General features: G+C 33.4%; 1 protein-coding gene across 1 annotated transcript; it reads right to left on the reverse strand.

The window, feature by feature from the left end:
- Positions 1 to 1,533: 1,533 nt before the first annotated feature.
- On the reverse strand, positions 1,534 to 14,243 carry LOC123697945 (cytochrome P450 CYP12A2-like). The gene is made up of 10 exons (XM_045644524.1): positions 14,095 to 14,243; positions 13,494 to 13,627; positions 13,020 to 13,150; positions 12,063 to 12,175; positions 11,187 to 11,303; positions 10,548 to 10,823; positions 5,529 to 5,685; positions 3,785 to 3,997; positions 2,869 to 3,040; positions 1,534 to 1,887 (listed from the first exon to the last, which is right to left on the reverse strand). The coding sequence occupies exons 1-10, from the start codon at positions 14,136 to 14,138 to the stop codon at positions 1,736 to 1,738; spliced, it is 1,509 nt and encodes a 502-aa protein (XP_045500480.1). The 5' UTR covers positions 14,139 to 14,243; the 3' UTR covers positions 1,534 to 1,735.
- Between the last annotated feature and the right edge of the window lie 1,266 nt (positions 14,244 to 15,509).

Below are 15,509 nucleotides of genomic sequence, written 5' to 3' on the forward strand. Positions count from 1 at the left end.
TTTCACTTAACAACGTAAGCCTTAGACAGAAGACATCCTGCTTCGTGTTACATCCTTAATTCAACCGCGGCGTTAGGATACAGACGTAAGTAGGTCGAATCTTAATACAGCATTTATGTCATGCTGAGTGTAACTTGAATTTTCTGCTAAGCGTTTTAACTGGTGTATTCTTTTAAACACAGTGCTATTTTAAATGCTTGTTGTAAGTACAATATTATACTGTTAAATTACATTTAAATATGAGTTCTATGTTTCCGGGATGTCAATTTGTCTGCGAGCCTTTTTTACAAAAGATATTTGTTTCCGACAGAAAATATTTGAACTGGCATGCAAACTATAGGGAAAGTAAAGGTATCTACAATTTTAATAAAAAGTTGAGGGGTAAACATATCACAAGAAGGGCTGAAAATTTTACATTTTACAATTTTACATGTTCATCAAATATGTACATCAAAATATCTTCGAGTGACTATAGCTAAAGGGTACTCTCATGCAAGTAATAGTAAAAACGATTAGTAAACTGGAGCCTGGGAACATTTGGTCCAAATGCCACATGACGTAAATTTTCCCAATCGAATATGGCCGGGTTTTAGTCACGCGATAACGGGAAAAAATTTCTCTTATTCTGAACTTTCGTACAATGTTGTGTATGAATTCGTGTGTGTACCACATGTTGTGAAATAAATATGACTGTATGGTGAAGGTTCTAGACCACAGTCATCGTATTTGATAAAATACTTACAGTTAAGAGATTAAGCGCTACCATTTGATATAATATTTTCTTAAGAAATATTTTTGTACAAAAAATATAGGTAATTTGTCAAGTATTAGTGCGTTTCACAACTTGTGAACAGGGTCCATTTAGTTTATGAGGATATGACAAATTGGTCATATTCAATATAATCCAATGAAGGTTTTAATATTATGCTTAATAAGAAATAATGAATAATATGAATAATACAGTATAAACAGTATTTTTTCGTTACATGATACAAAAAGAAAAACAACCTTTAAAACCTGTCACAATACGAGAACGACACACAATTTCGTCGCATCCAAATAGAAGGAACGGCACTCTAGAGAATTTTTCATATGAATTCATATCAGTGTATTCATTTTTATGTTAAATAATGCAAGGGCGTTATTTCGTCTAATATATTCATGAAGAGACACTTTGCTCGGGAAGCATGTATCGACGATCTTTCAACTTTATGACTAAGGATGGGGTAAAATGTAATGAATTATTGAAATACGCTTGTAGGAGATATTTTTATGTTTGAAAATATGTTTTGGGTGTAAGAAAATTATAATATTATAGTTTTTTAATTAATGGTAATAAAGGTAATAAACATTTATTAGATGTGTTAAACTAACTTTTAATTAGAAAGAACTAGTAAGCTAACGAAAACTTGCTTATTCGAAATGATTTCTGTATCAGCTTATCGATACATTTGCTAGGTGAAAAATAAAAATCTTTAGTAAAATAAGTCCGTTTGCAAGGAAAAAGTAAGGAGAGAAAATAAAAGTACCCAATTGTATAAAAAATGTGTAATCAAATATATAGGTGTATGTGTTGTATATGTGTTATTTAATTTTATATTCATATTTACAAAGTATGAATATAAAATCAAATAACATTCCATAGTCCTACATAAGTAAATATATAATAAAAGATTATTTCAACAACAATAATCGTAAGATTAGATTTTTATCGATATTTTTTTACTCGGGCACATTAAATATCATTAAAAACAAAATTAAAAGGTTTAACGACGTAGTTAATGCCGCCCAGTTTTGTCTTTATCGGAGGGCCGATCCAATCGAGTCGAAACTTTTGTATCGCTGTACTTATAAAAGTTTCCATCTCCAATTCAGCTATACGACGCCCTGAAAAAAGAAATATAACGTACAATGCGTAGAATATACAACTATTCCTTTTTAAAACCGGTTTTAGGTAATAGGTTTCAGCTATGGCAGAGAATTAATAAATAAATAAAGTTTTCTTTCACGGATTTTTAACTATTAACCAATTAACCATCCTCTCTATCCCAGTACTACGAATACAGACATGATACATTTATTCAAAAACTGAAGGAAACTAAAATTTATGAATGAAGAGCAACTATGGAGTTTCTTGCCGGTTCTTCTCCATAGATACTGCTTTCCGAATCGGTGGTAAATGTTGAAAATATGTAATGACGTTTCAAAAGTGCTTCTATAAGAAGTCTAATTGAATAAATAAATCCCACCAAAAACATTTTCATGTAAAATGTTGCCAAGACGAGCCCATATATGACTCGCACTGTCAAAAAGTTATCAGATCTCATGTAGAGCCAAGCTTCTAACACTACACGCCCTAACTCTACAAGGCCTAACTTCACAAACTCTACACCTTAGTCAAAATATGTGGCTTAGCCGTTCTAGCTTGTATACAAAATTTCAGCTTTCTAGGACATTAGGAAATACCTTAAGAATTTTGATGATCATCAGTGAGTCAGTGACGAAATTAGCGTATTTTAGATATTAATAATATCTGAAGTATAAAAGCTAATGTAATTAAAACTTAATATGTTCAATAAGTCCGCTATTGACAATTTATTCCGAAAATTTTGTTGATCTAGCATAATCCAAACCCAAGTTATGAGGGTTCAAAAAAACGTCGAAGCGCTTCGAGAAAAGGTAGGTAGTGCCCGTGCGCTTCGCTTGTTCGCTTGGCTCGTCTTGGCGGGGGCACTACCGTGCCCCCAGATGTTTGAGTTTGAATGTTTTTATATTACAAGAGTTTCTGTTGTCAGTGGTTTGATTTTAATTCCTTTTTATCATCCAGTTTCGGATACTCTACAGTACGTTTAACTATAAAAAACAAACCTATACAACTCCTGGCCCCGAAGCCGAACGGATTGAACGCAAACGGGTCAGCGTTACGATAGTACAAAGGGTCAGCTTTGTCAGCGATCCATCGTTCAGGGATGAACTCCGTCGGGCGAGGGAAGTGAGACTCTAGCATGGATAAGTATTGGTGGATGAAGAATATGTCCGTCTGTGGAATTTAAGATTAGAGTAGTTAATTCCGTAATTTATTATGAAATTAAATGTGTAAAGTACAAAATAAAACGCATCGGTAATTCAAAATGATCTACATTATGTATAGAACTTTGTTTAATGTGTAAGCAAGTGTCGTATTTTTTTCTCTTATTGTAAATTAGAAAATCTTTATAGAAAAAGTTTCTTTTAAAAAATTTCAAGGGTTTAGCTTGAAACTTTTTCTATAAAGATATTTCGATTTATATACTTATGTATATATATCGTATTTATTAATTATAATGAAGTAACATTTTGAAATACATCCAATATGGATAAAGCGCTATAATTTTGAAAATAATTTAACATCATATCAGATATAGTACGACAAACAAGAAATTTAAGTAATAGTATTAACTACATAATTAAGAATGAATAAGTTTCAATCATTGTGGAAACTACCGTGTGAGAGAATTATAACATAGTAGTTGTTATGTGGCTATACCTTCCTATTATAATGAACTCTATGGTGTACAACATAGTGTTGATATTCAATTGATATGAAATGCATGGGGTGTCGGGCCATGCTATGGTTTATATTCCTTGAGTCAGTAGCTCGATGATATAGTCTCGGTACTACCATCGACCGCGCAAGGTGTGCGCACTGAGTCATTATTTAATATTATTTCACATATCTACCTAACTATAATTAATTATGGAGAGTTGTTTAAATTCTCTGACATGTATTAATAAAACCACTCACATTTTTAGGTATTTTATAACCCAGTAAATTGTAATCTTTTGATATTTTCCTTATATTTCCCATCACGACTGGCAACATTCGCATTGACTCCTTTATACAGGCTTTTAAATATGGCCTCCTTTCGCTGTCAGATAATAGTTCTTCACGCAGTTTGTTTTGCTTTTCCGGATTGTTTGCCAGCAGATATAGAGTTGTTATTACGCTGTTTGACGTCTGGAATGATATAGTATTTATGTAAATACAGTATATTATTAATATTTACTTATATAAATAGTTAGTGTAATACAAGTGTAATAGTGATATTATAATATATCAATTCAACCATCCAAGTACAAGTGTGTTTTAAAGTTATTAAGTTAAGTTATTAACTTAATAATTTATATTATTTGATCTTGGAAACATCACTGTAATATAAGTACCTAGAGCTTGTTGAAAAAATTGGAATGAAATTAGTCATACCTTATGTAATAGGGAAATAATTCTGGTCCTAAATTAACAGAAGCAATATCGATAAGGTTATTGTTGGAAAATAACTAAGATATAACTTTTTATATCTCTATATTTATCCTAGCACATTTTTACTTATTATATTAATAAATTCCAATTATACTTAATAAATTCCAATTATAACTTATTAATACATTCCAATAATATTGAATCTGTAAAATGTGTACTATTCGATCAGTTTTAAAAAGTGCAATTTCTCGCATATAAAAAAGCAATCACGACGTCGTAGCACAAAAGAAACGTTCATTGTTTTAATTTAATTCAAATTACTGTTTTGCTTTTAAAGTTACGTATTCGAGTTTAATGTAATGAAAACGCAATGGTTTAAAATGTAAACAGTAATTCCTTTGTGAATAGTATTGTTCTATTATTAATGATAGTAGATTTGTGTTTACGGAGTAGATATTTTTTCATTCGTTTCGAAGCGATTTATCGCGCATGTTTCTGACCACAAGCCATTGGCGTCTCAGGTTTCTGTTAACTTTTTTATTATTATACTAATGTCAATGTAACCATAAGCTGTAGCAATCAATCGCCGAAGTAACTGGACGAATGAACGATTCCAAAAACTCTATTATAGGTAATTTGGGCATTTGAGGTTTCTGATAATAATTATTACTGTACTAAGGTCAATTTAACGCGAAAGTACGACTCAAAAAATTCAAAATTATAGGTGTTCCAAAATTTTATAGAAAATGTTTTAATAATACGTACCTATAACATAATAATATATTATAATTATTGTTCATTCAAAGATTTGTACAATTTATAAAAATAAATCTTAATCAGCCGTATTCACCACAGTTACATAACTATCGTACCTGTATATTAATAAAAACTACTGGGCCTATCCAAATAAAATTTTTATGGGACCAATTCGACACCATTCCGCATCAAACAAAAAAGAATCACGTAAATCGGTTCAGAAACCTCGGAGTAATCGGTGTACATACATAAAAAAAATATACCGGCCGAATTGATAACCTCCTCCTTTTTTTTGAAGTCGGTTAAAAACTAATTAAAGGATTCATCCTAAAATGGCATATACTTGCAAATTAACTTCCACATAAAGCCTTTAATATAACGCTATAAATTAAGTTGAAAATTATGAAACGAGCTCCAATTATTTATTGAAGCACTCATCACGTTGACCAATATATTAAATGATACATCATAATAATGCCTTAATGAAAGTTTATAATGATTCATCTATGATATATCGATATTAATTAATTACCGTATCAACGCCAGCGAAAAGCATGTCACTGGCCATGATGGTCGCCATTTTGTCGTCGATTTCAAGCAGTTTTTCTAACACTCCTCTCTCTTCGTTGGGTTTTTTGTCGCGTGTCTTCAGTTCGTTTTTCGCTTCTTTGATGAATTGTGTGGTTAATCTAGTTGATTAGAATCATTCATAATTGTGGTGTATTAGCATTATGCATTATCTGTGGATCATAATTGCTATGTGGGTATTTGTAAAATAAATGTCAGTCTTGATCTGTGGTCTTGTTGTACGTTATTTATTCCCGTGTTAATTCCTTAATTCTATCTTATAAATATCTTATAAATATAACATATTGGCGACGAGGATGGCGAACGACGTTCCTACAACCAATTTGAACATAAAAGAATTTAACAGTGCAACTTGTAAGTGGAGTACATACGTGAGCCAGTTGAAGGCGTGGTTCGACATACATAACCTAAACGCTGCATCACGTACTAAATATTTGATTGCTGTAGTGGGTGCGGAAACTTTGGATTTAATTATCGATTTATGTTACCCTAAAAAACCCGAGGACTTAAATTTCGATGAAATCGCGACGAAAGTGCGCAACCACCTAATTCCAAAAAAATGTGAGATCGCCGAACGAATGTCTTTTCGCGCTTGCAAACAAGAAGCCGGTCAATCTTTGAACGATTTCATGGCACGGTTGAAACAGATGGCGAGGAATTGCAATTTTGAAGGAACTAAATATTTGGAAGAAAATCTGAGGGATCAGTTTGTTTACGGAATTCGTAGTGATACCATTCGCTTTCGATTATTAACGGAAGAGACTTTAACGTACGCTCGAGCGACAGAGATTGCGTTATCTTTGGAAGCCGCCGATCGAGACTCGCGAGCGGCAGCGGAGCCGCATGGGCAGGCGGAAGCGGTGCACGCGGTGTACGGCTCGCGGCGGCGGCGCGAGGCGGCGCGCCGGGCGGCCGGTCGCGACGGAGCGGCGCGGGCGCGGGCGCGGGCTCGCGCAGGCAGCGCAGCGCGGCCGCGGGGCCGACGTGCTGGCGGTGTGCGGGCCAGCACGCTCCAGATTTGTGTAGTTTCAGTAAAGTGTTGTGTTATGTGTGCGGCCAGCGTGGTCATATAGCCAAGGTTTGCAAAAAGCGTAAAAGTGAAAGGGTTAATCACTTGGAGAGTGATGAATCGAGTGTCGGTGAAGAGTTTACGGACAATTGTGAGACTGTAGGTATTTATACGATGGATATATGTGGCGAGAAGTACGATAATAGTCCTTGGTATGTAAAGTTAAGCATTAATGGGGTTTTAATTGATTTGCAGGTCGATAGTGGCGCAGGAGTGAGTGTGATTCCTATTTTATTGTATAAGAAATATTTTTCTCACATGTCTATAACGCCTACTAATGTTAATTTAAAAATGTATAACGGGCACAGTGTTAAGCCGATGGGTAAAATAAAATGCGATATTTTGTACAAAAATAAAAGTGCTTATAATTTAGATTTAATTATTGTCGATAGCGATGCGACTTCGGCTCTGTTGGGTCGGCAGTGGATGAAAGCATTAAATATTAAATGTATTAACATTAATAGTTTAGAACCGAATAAATCGCATGACGACATTGACGCAGTTCAGTTAATGCGGCACGATGACATATGTAGGCAATTAATGCGTAAATATCCGAATGTATTTAAATCTGGAATCGGTACCTATAATGGCCCAGAGGTTAATTTAAAATTGAAATCAGACGCACGGCCCATTTTCTGTAAAGCTCGTTTGATTCCATACTCACTTCGTAACGCGGTCGATAAAGAATTAGCCCGTTTCCAACAAGAAGGTATAATCTCACCCGTGGACACCAGCGAGTGGGGTACTCCTATTGTACCGGTTATTAAAAGTAATGGAGATATTCGTTTGTGCGGGGATTTTAAGATAACATTAAATCCGGTGTTGTTAGACGACAAATATCCGATTCCTAGAATCGAAGACATTTTTTGTGAGTTGCAAGGAGGTAAATTATTTAGTAAAATCGATTTAAGTCATGCGTATCAGCAATTGAAGCTGTCGGATGAATCTAAACTCATGTGTTGTATTGTGACTCATAGAGGTATATTTTGTTATAACAGATTACCGTTCGGAATTAAAACGGCCGTGAGTATTTTTCAACGATTTATCGACAAATTAATTAAATTAAAGTTTGTTACAACATTTATCGACGATATTTTAATAACGGGTGTTGATGACGCAGATCATATGAAACGATTAATGAGAGTGTTTGATATTTTATCGCAAGCGGGCCTTAAAGTAGCCCCTAATAAATGTAAATTTTTTCAGAGATCCGTTTCATACTTAGGACATGTTATTGATGCGCATGGATTAAGAACGGAAAGAGTGAAAATTGATGTAATTAAATCAACGCCTGTACCGTGTAATGTGTCACAATTAAAAGCGTTTTTAGGTCTCGTTAATTACTATGCAAAATTTTTACCCAACCTTAGTACTGTACTATATCCTTTGCATAATTTATTAAAAAAAAATGTTAAATTTATTTGGTGTACTAATTGTAATAACTCTTTTAAAGAAATCAAGAGAATGTTGTCAGATGACCTGGTGTTGGTCCATTATAACCCTAATTTACCATTGCGCTTATATTGTGACGCGTCGCCGTACGGTGTCGGCGCGGCCCTAATGCAGCGCGACGCTAACAATGCACCCGATTCCGAGCGTCCCGTGGCTCACGCGTCGCGTACCTTGACTGCGTCCGAACGTAACTATGCTCAGATTTGTAGGGAAGGCTTAGCGGTTATATTTGCTGTACATAAATTTCATTGTTATTTGTATGGCAGACAATTTACTCTAATCACTGATTGTAAACCGTTAGCAAATATTTTTTATCAAGAAAAAAGTATTCCGCGCATGGTGGCGGGGCGGTTGCAGCGTTGGGCGGTTATTTTAGCGGAATATAATTATAGAATTGAGTGCGTTCGATCAGATAAGAATTGCGTGGCGGACGCGTTATCGCGATTGCCGTCCAAACAATTAGACGCTGCGGTATGTAACAATGAATCATTTGAATTTTTAAATTTTGTTGAAAGTTCTTTATCGATAACTTACCGCGACATAGCTCAGTCTACAAAGAAAGACATAATTTTATCTAAGGTACTTATATTTTTAAGGCAAAACTGGGAATTTTGTTTAGATGATAAATTTAAGTTATTTTGGAAAGTACGTGACGCCCTAAGTATTGAACAAGAATGTATTATGTTCGGATTACGAGTAGTTATACCGAGTGATCTACGTGAGCGTGTATTAGCAGCTTTGCATTCAACTCATCAAGGTATCGTGCGCATGAAATCATTTGCGAGAAGTTATGTGTGGTGGCCGGGGTTAGATAAGGATTTAGAGCGTATTTGCAATGATTGTCGTACGTGTGCGATGGTTCGGCCGGCGCCGGCGCGTGCGGCTACCCATCCGTGGGAGTGGCCGCAGGTAGCTTGGTACAGGGTTCATGTAGATTTTTTAAGCCCAAAACTGAACGTATATTATTTTATTCTCATTGATGCATACTCTAAATGGATTGAAGCATTTTTGGTTAAATGTACAAGTGCCGATGTTACTATTAACTGTCTTAGAGGGATTTTCGCTCGTTTCGGTTATCCTTATGAATTAGTTTCGGACAATGGTCCACCATTTAGTAGTAAACAATTTGCTGAGTACCTAGGTGTCGTCCATGTTAAGCATATTTTAGTTTCTCCATATAAACCAAGTAGCAATGGGGCGGCTGAGAATTCTGTTAAATTAATTAAAAATTGCCTTAAGAAAGCGGAATTAGATGGCGTAGATTGTGATGAAGCCCTGCAAAATTTTCTATTAATGTACCGTAATACAAAACATTGTACCACAGGGCGTTCGCCATCTGAGTTGTTGCTTAAAAAAAATGTTAGGACTGCGTTTGATTCACTTAAACCCGATTTGAATGAAATGATTCGACAGAAACAACGCAAACAAATAATATCGAATAGACCGACTCGTGAGTTCTCACTTGGTGATAAAGTACTATTTAGAAAATATAGAAATAATAAATCATTTTGGGTAGAGGGAGTTATTTTAGATAGACTAGGACCCCTTTCCTATAAGGTGGGAGAAGGGGAAATGGCACATAAAAGACACATTGATCAACTCAGAGCTTATAAAAATTATTCGGGATCCGTGGAACACAGTAACCAAGAAGACGTTGAGTGTAAAATTGCTTCTAAAATCGTTACTACCTTTCCCACGGAAGGTGGCTTAATGTCATGTCGACCTGATACATATAGTGTCTTGAATGGTCGTCCAGTCCGGGCTCGCCGAGCCCCGGTTAGGTACGGTTTCGAGTAAAATCTATTGCGTTAATTATATTATGGTCTTTGTTTCATACTCTAAGTTATTTTTAAGATGTTCTACTAGCATAAGTTCAAGGTTGTTTTAGTTTGTGTAAGAGTGCTCGATACGGCTATGTTTGTAGTCATATTTATATTCTTATATATTTCGATTGGTGTCGGGGAGATGTGGTGTATTAGCATTATGCATTATCTGTGGATCATAATTGCTATGTGGGTATTTGTAAAATAAATGTCAGTCTTGATCTGTGGTCTTGTTGTACGTTATTTATTCCCGTGTTAATTCCTTAATTCTATCTTATAAATATCTTATAAATATAACAATAATTAAAACTCTATATTATCGTGGTCATTAAAATATATATTAAGGTATAATGACAAATATATGCTATAGAGGGCAAAAGCAAACCAAAATTCAATTTACAAAAGAATTGAATTGTTATTATTATTTATAAATGCTTAAAAGCTTTGACGAAATTGAAACTAATGGAAAAAGGATAAATGGATATATAAAAATAGACAAATCTTTTGTAAAATTACATTTGCCTCTTGTATAACAATGAATCTCCTCTAATAAAATGTCTAGCGTTAAAAGAAATGGTGATTTAACTTCACGAAATACGTTATAAATATGTAAAATCACCTGTCAAGTTCCTTGTACCGTAGCATGATCTGTCTGTACGTTGGTGTCGAGATATATCGCCAAATATTTGGACGGAATTCCAGTTTTTCAACGAGCACAAATATGTCTCGAACGGTTTGAATGAGTTGCCTTACGGGTGAAGTGTTCGGGAGCGTGGGATCCAAGCAATGGAGACGCTTGCCGAGCGCTATGGCGCCGATCGACTCGAGGGACCACAGATTCATTTCTAAATCGAAGTCCTCTATCATGTTTGATGCGTTTCTTTTTGATTTTATCCTGAAATGTTAAGATACAAAATTTTGTATTATGGATATGTTATTGGTTAGGTATTTCATTTGCTGTTTATATGACACCATTGCGTTTGTCTATGCAATTAACAATATAAGTACATGATCATTGGAGTAAAACACGTTTCTTCGTATGAGGTAATTTGAATAATTGAATTGTGTAAAGGTTGAACTTAAATAGGCTTTTACGATATTAAAATTATTATTAATTAATTTCTCACTGAAACTATCTATTTATTCACGAATCATAACTTCAAAAAGTTAGTGCATCCCACTAATAGAATCGCTATAAGCATTGTGGTGTCTTCGCAAACTTCAATTATTTTAATTAAGACCAAGTTTTGACGTTTACCTGGTAATAGTTTCGTCAGCTACTTCTCTTAATGTATTCCGGTACAGTCTTATAGTTTTCGGCTGCATCAAAATCGGATTCACCGCCGACCTAAATTTCTTCCAAACTTCTCCGTGACTGTAAGGGAATTGTTAATTTTAGTAATGACTTTAATGTAGTTCAGGTATCGATTTATTTTAAGTTATATTGTTCTACAACATTATTTTGTATCGAATAGTAATTTTTAGTAGACCAAATAGTCTTTTGAAGTAAGTAGTTTTGTATCTAATAATACTATTTGTACGTTTAAGCACTTTCCTCAAACTTATAATACTTAGGTATGTAAAGTCGTAAACCCATTTTTCTGAAATGATCTAAAACGCTCGAATCTAAAAATTCTCCAAGATATGAAACTCACAAACTTGGCGGCTATAATATTGTTGGTAAGATACGTTTTTCTGTCATTTTCCATTTAGGTACAGAAAAATTTAAAAGGACACAACAGACATTTTCCATATCAATGAATGTTTGTCTCTCTTTGAAAATGTTTTCTTACGATTGCTTTCAGAATTTAATATTTTTGAAGTGAAACTTGTTTAGGCGCGTTTAGAATAAAATTTAAAGATCAAGGCGACGATTTTGGTATCTTTAAATCTTGACAAAAAAGTTTCACTTCTTACACGTGCCCAGCACACACGCTCTTTTTTATAGCCTGCTCATCATCATCATCATCAGCCCATATACGTTCCCACTGCTGGGACACGGGCCTCCTATGAGGGTACAGGCCATAATCCACCACGCTGGCCAAGTGCGTGTTGGCGGATGACACACACATAGCCTGCTCATGTTATCCATAATTATCGATTTCTAATATACCCCTAGTCTATAAATACTTACTCTGACACGAGTCCAGTTGGAGAGTCAGGGGTAGCTTTATTTTTATTCCTTCTATAAAGTTCTAGAGTATCGAAGCCAGGCCGAACCGGCAGAACATTTTCGCCTCGCAGAACCTTAAAGCAATTTAATTTATAGGTATATGAGTAGACACCATCTATATATAGATAATTATAGATGGTGTCTACATTATAGATATATATTCAATCTGTAGAAGGGTCAATGTGGTGGGAAGGTGTTACTGGATCGATACCAAACCCGAATTTGTGATTAAAAAATTTTTTGTCTATCTGTCTGTATGTTCAGGCATCACGTGAAAACTAACGGTTCGATTTCGATGAAACTTGATATAATTATACCTTATTATTTTGGGCATAAAATGGGATACTTACTTTTTATCCTGAAAAAATACGTAGAAAACAATTTTAATTTTTCAGTTTTATAGACGGTGTTATCCGCGCGGAAGGAGTCGCGGGCGGAAGATAGTAAATAATATTTTACACATGGATTACAATTCCAATGTTATTCCTTTGGGATGAAGTCGTTTGAACTTTTGCGGAAACGAATTTGTCGATAACACAATTGTTTGGGTCTGACTACTGAAGCGCCTTAATAGTTTTGTGTTTACTATTGTAATATATTTTGTATGGATGTTGTGAGTATACTATTCAAATATAACATTAAAATGATAATTGTAAAATAAAGTTATTGCCAATCATTTTAAAACATATTATATAATTTCATTAACGCCTTTTAAGAATTGTGGAGAATTTATTCTATCCAATACTAAAGAATTATCTTCTTGCAAAATGTATTTATCTTTTTGCCAACTTCGAAAATGATTACGTTATTTATTAACTAATCGACTAATTTAATGGTATTTAATGAGTGTATCTATACTTTAACAAATAATACATTTGGAAATATATTATTAAGAGTTAAAATAATTAAAAATCTCACTTCTTCCGATGCTTTAGCGTCCAGTAATATGACCATAGAGCGCGCGCCAAAGAGTCCATCTACTTTAACTATAGGTCCGTACATTTCGTGCAGCATATCGAACATTGGCTTTTCTGTTGCAGCTTGCTTATCTGTATAATATTCATTTAATTATTTTTGTGTTTTAACTTACCATATTCATAAAAAAGTAGGAGCTTCGCAATTCAGTCGGTATATTCTATACTAGTAAAATAAAAATAATTTATGATTGTAAGAAAACACTTCATTCTATTACAAGTAGGAAAAACAGACATACATAAGACAAAAAAGAAACATGCACAAATAGCGGCCTTATGGCAATAAGTCATCTCTTCCAGGCAACCATATTTTGAGTTATAATTTCATCGATAAAAACGATAGGTATCAAAAATTGTAGTGCATTTATAAATATTACCTATATACATATATAAAAAAACTACTAAATTAATAACATACGCTTTGGGAAGAAGATTTTCGCGTAGTTGGAGATAAGCGACATCGTCCTTGTTGGCCCCGGTATTTCCTTCCATGATTTCAGTTCAAGTGACTCTACATCTGCTTTTCCGAGGGCTGCGTTTGTTGCTATGTTTCTAGAATCAAATAATCATAGTTATAGCATAGATAATATAATACTATACTAGTATAGGTTCAAAAATAAATAATGAGATAAAATATCTGTATATATTAATTAATATGTTCAAAATTGTAAAATTGTAATCATTATAACGCGCGGGACATAACAATACCGTAAAACATATTATGTATAAACCTATTATGAATATATGTATACTATTTAAACATAAGTAGGTATATAATATCAAACACTTATAAAAGTTATCTGTGAAACATACGCAGTTATATAAATATTTATGTTTATTATTTTTCACGTAAACAAATCATTAAAAATAAACACAAGACCCCAGATTATTATTGTTTTTCCTTTTTTACCGAACACATTCGAGAAGATGGTTCATGAGCAGAATATTAAAATAATATTAGAAAAGTTAAATATGTATTCTACAAGTTATTTTCATTGGAATATTTAAGATCAAATTACCTTATTAAAATCCTGTTCACCACACATGTTCTTACGACACCCATCTTATATGCACTAAATAGATAGACTGTTTATAAATACAAACTATTATAATGTCAATGTTTATCTTCCCTTTAATGATAACAGCTCACTTAAACTCTAATACTCAATAACTCATTTGTTACACTGATATGAAATAACTAATGAGTCAATTAATAACTAGTCTATACGTATACATACTTGTGGTAAACATTTTTAGAGATATGAAATCGTTTGACTATTTTAAGTAAAAATAACTTCATTAATATAAGGATCATTAAGCTTAATGAGACATAAAGATAATTAGAGCCTACGTTTTCAATAGAAGAGATTTTTGACATACGTACTCTATAATATTATCTTCGTCTTAAATCTTAATGATCACTATTTAATTCGTATTCAATAATACTTAGCTATACATAGCTTCAAGTAAAAACTCATTTTGTATTCATCTTTTATTCTTCAGTTATCATACGGAACCATAATATATTATAGCATTAATATTAGTTCCAGATGCAATTTATGTTAGATATCATGTAACGCGTAATTATAGATAATAGTTACTAGAGTACTAACCTATAGTAAGAATAAATTGGAACCTTAATTATTAGGATATAGAGTCTCTATTCTACTATCACGTACAGTATTATTAACATTGGTAATTTAGTAATACATTCAATGTCATGGCCACTACTTAAGTGTAAACTAACTAACGTTGCAATTAATACTTTTCTAAATAAAGTTTCTTTGTCAAAGCAATAGCCACAAACAATATTAACTGATAAGTATTGCAAATTAATTTAAAGCTGAAATGGCCCACAAGACCTTTGCTTGCACATCCAAATGTATAATAATAAGTTCTTCTCGTTGTGCAAAATAAAGTTAAACAGAGCAGACTGATAATAACTTATATTAACATAGCATTATCACACTTTTGTCCATTCAGGTAGCGTGATGTCATCTTAAGTAGGTATTATTTCGCAAGAATTCCTTTCGCTTCCTTTTATAATTACAACACTAAAAATAGGGAAAATAAAAATAATTTAATTCCAGGTATTAAAGGCACTAAAGATAATCTGGTAATTGAATAGGTTAATACTTCAAACTAAAATAATATAAAAAATAAATCATAAACTTATTAATATAGATGTAATATCACTTTTGGAAAGGAAATTATAGCGATATTCAAAGTTAACCGAAATATAGTGAAAAGTTTTATTGGAAAAGTTGAAAGAATTGTAATCGGCCTTCGTAGTAAAGCTCCTAGGGTATATACGATACGATTTGTGTTTTATATTTTTTTTAATAAATAGTCTATCTGTAAGGTTTCGGCTTTATAATAGCACGGATTTGTATGGAATTAAAAAAAAAATTCTTTAAAAAGAGAGAAAGAAACT

The sequence above is a fragment of the Colias croceus genome, chromosome 15 (genome assembly GCF_905220415.1).
Source record: "Colias croceus chromosome 15, ilColCroc2.1".
Taxonomy (NCBI): domain Eukaryota; kingdom Metazoa; phylum Arthropoda; class Insecta; order Lepidoptera; family Pieridae; genus Colias; species Colias croceus.

Excerpts from the sequence above, each read along its gene's own strand:
- LOC123697945 (XM_045644524.1), bottom strand. The coding sequence starts at position 14,138 with ATGGGTGTCGTAAGAACATGTGTGGTGAACAGGATTTTAATAAG. Across the intron at positions 13,628-14,094 it reads GTGAACAGGATTTTAATAAG|AAACATAGCAACAAACGCAG; the intron begins GTAATTTGATCT and ends ATTTGATTCTAG. Across the intron at positions 11,304-12,062 it reads CCAACTGGACTCGTGTCAGA|TCACGGAGAAGTTTGGAAGA; the intron begins GTAAGTATTTAT and ends ATTCCCTTACAG.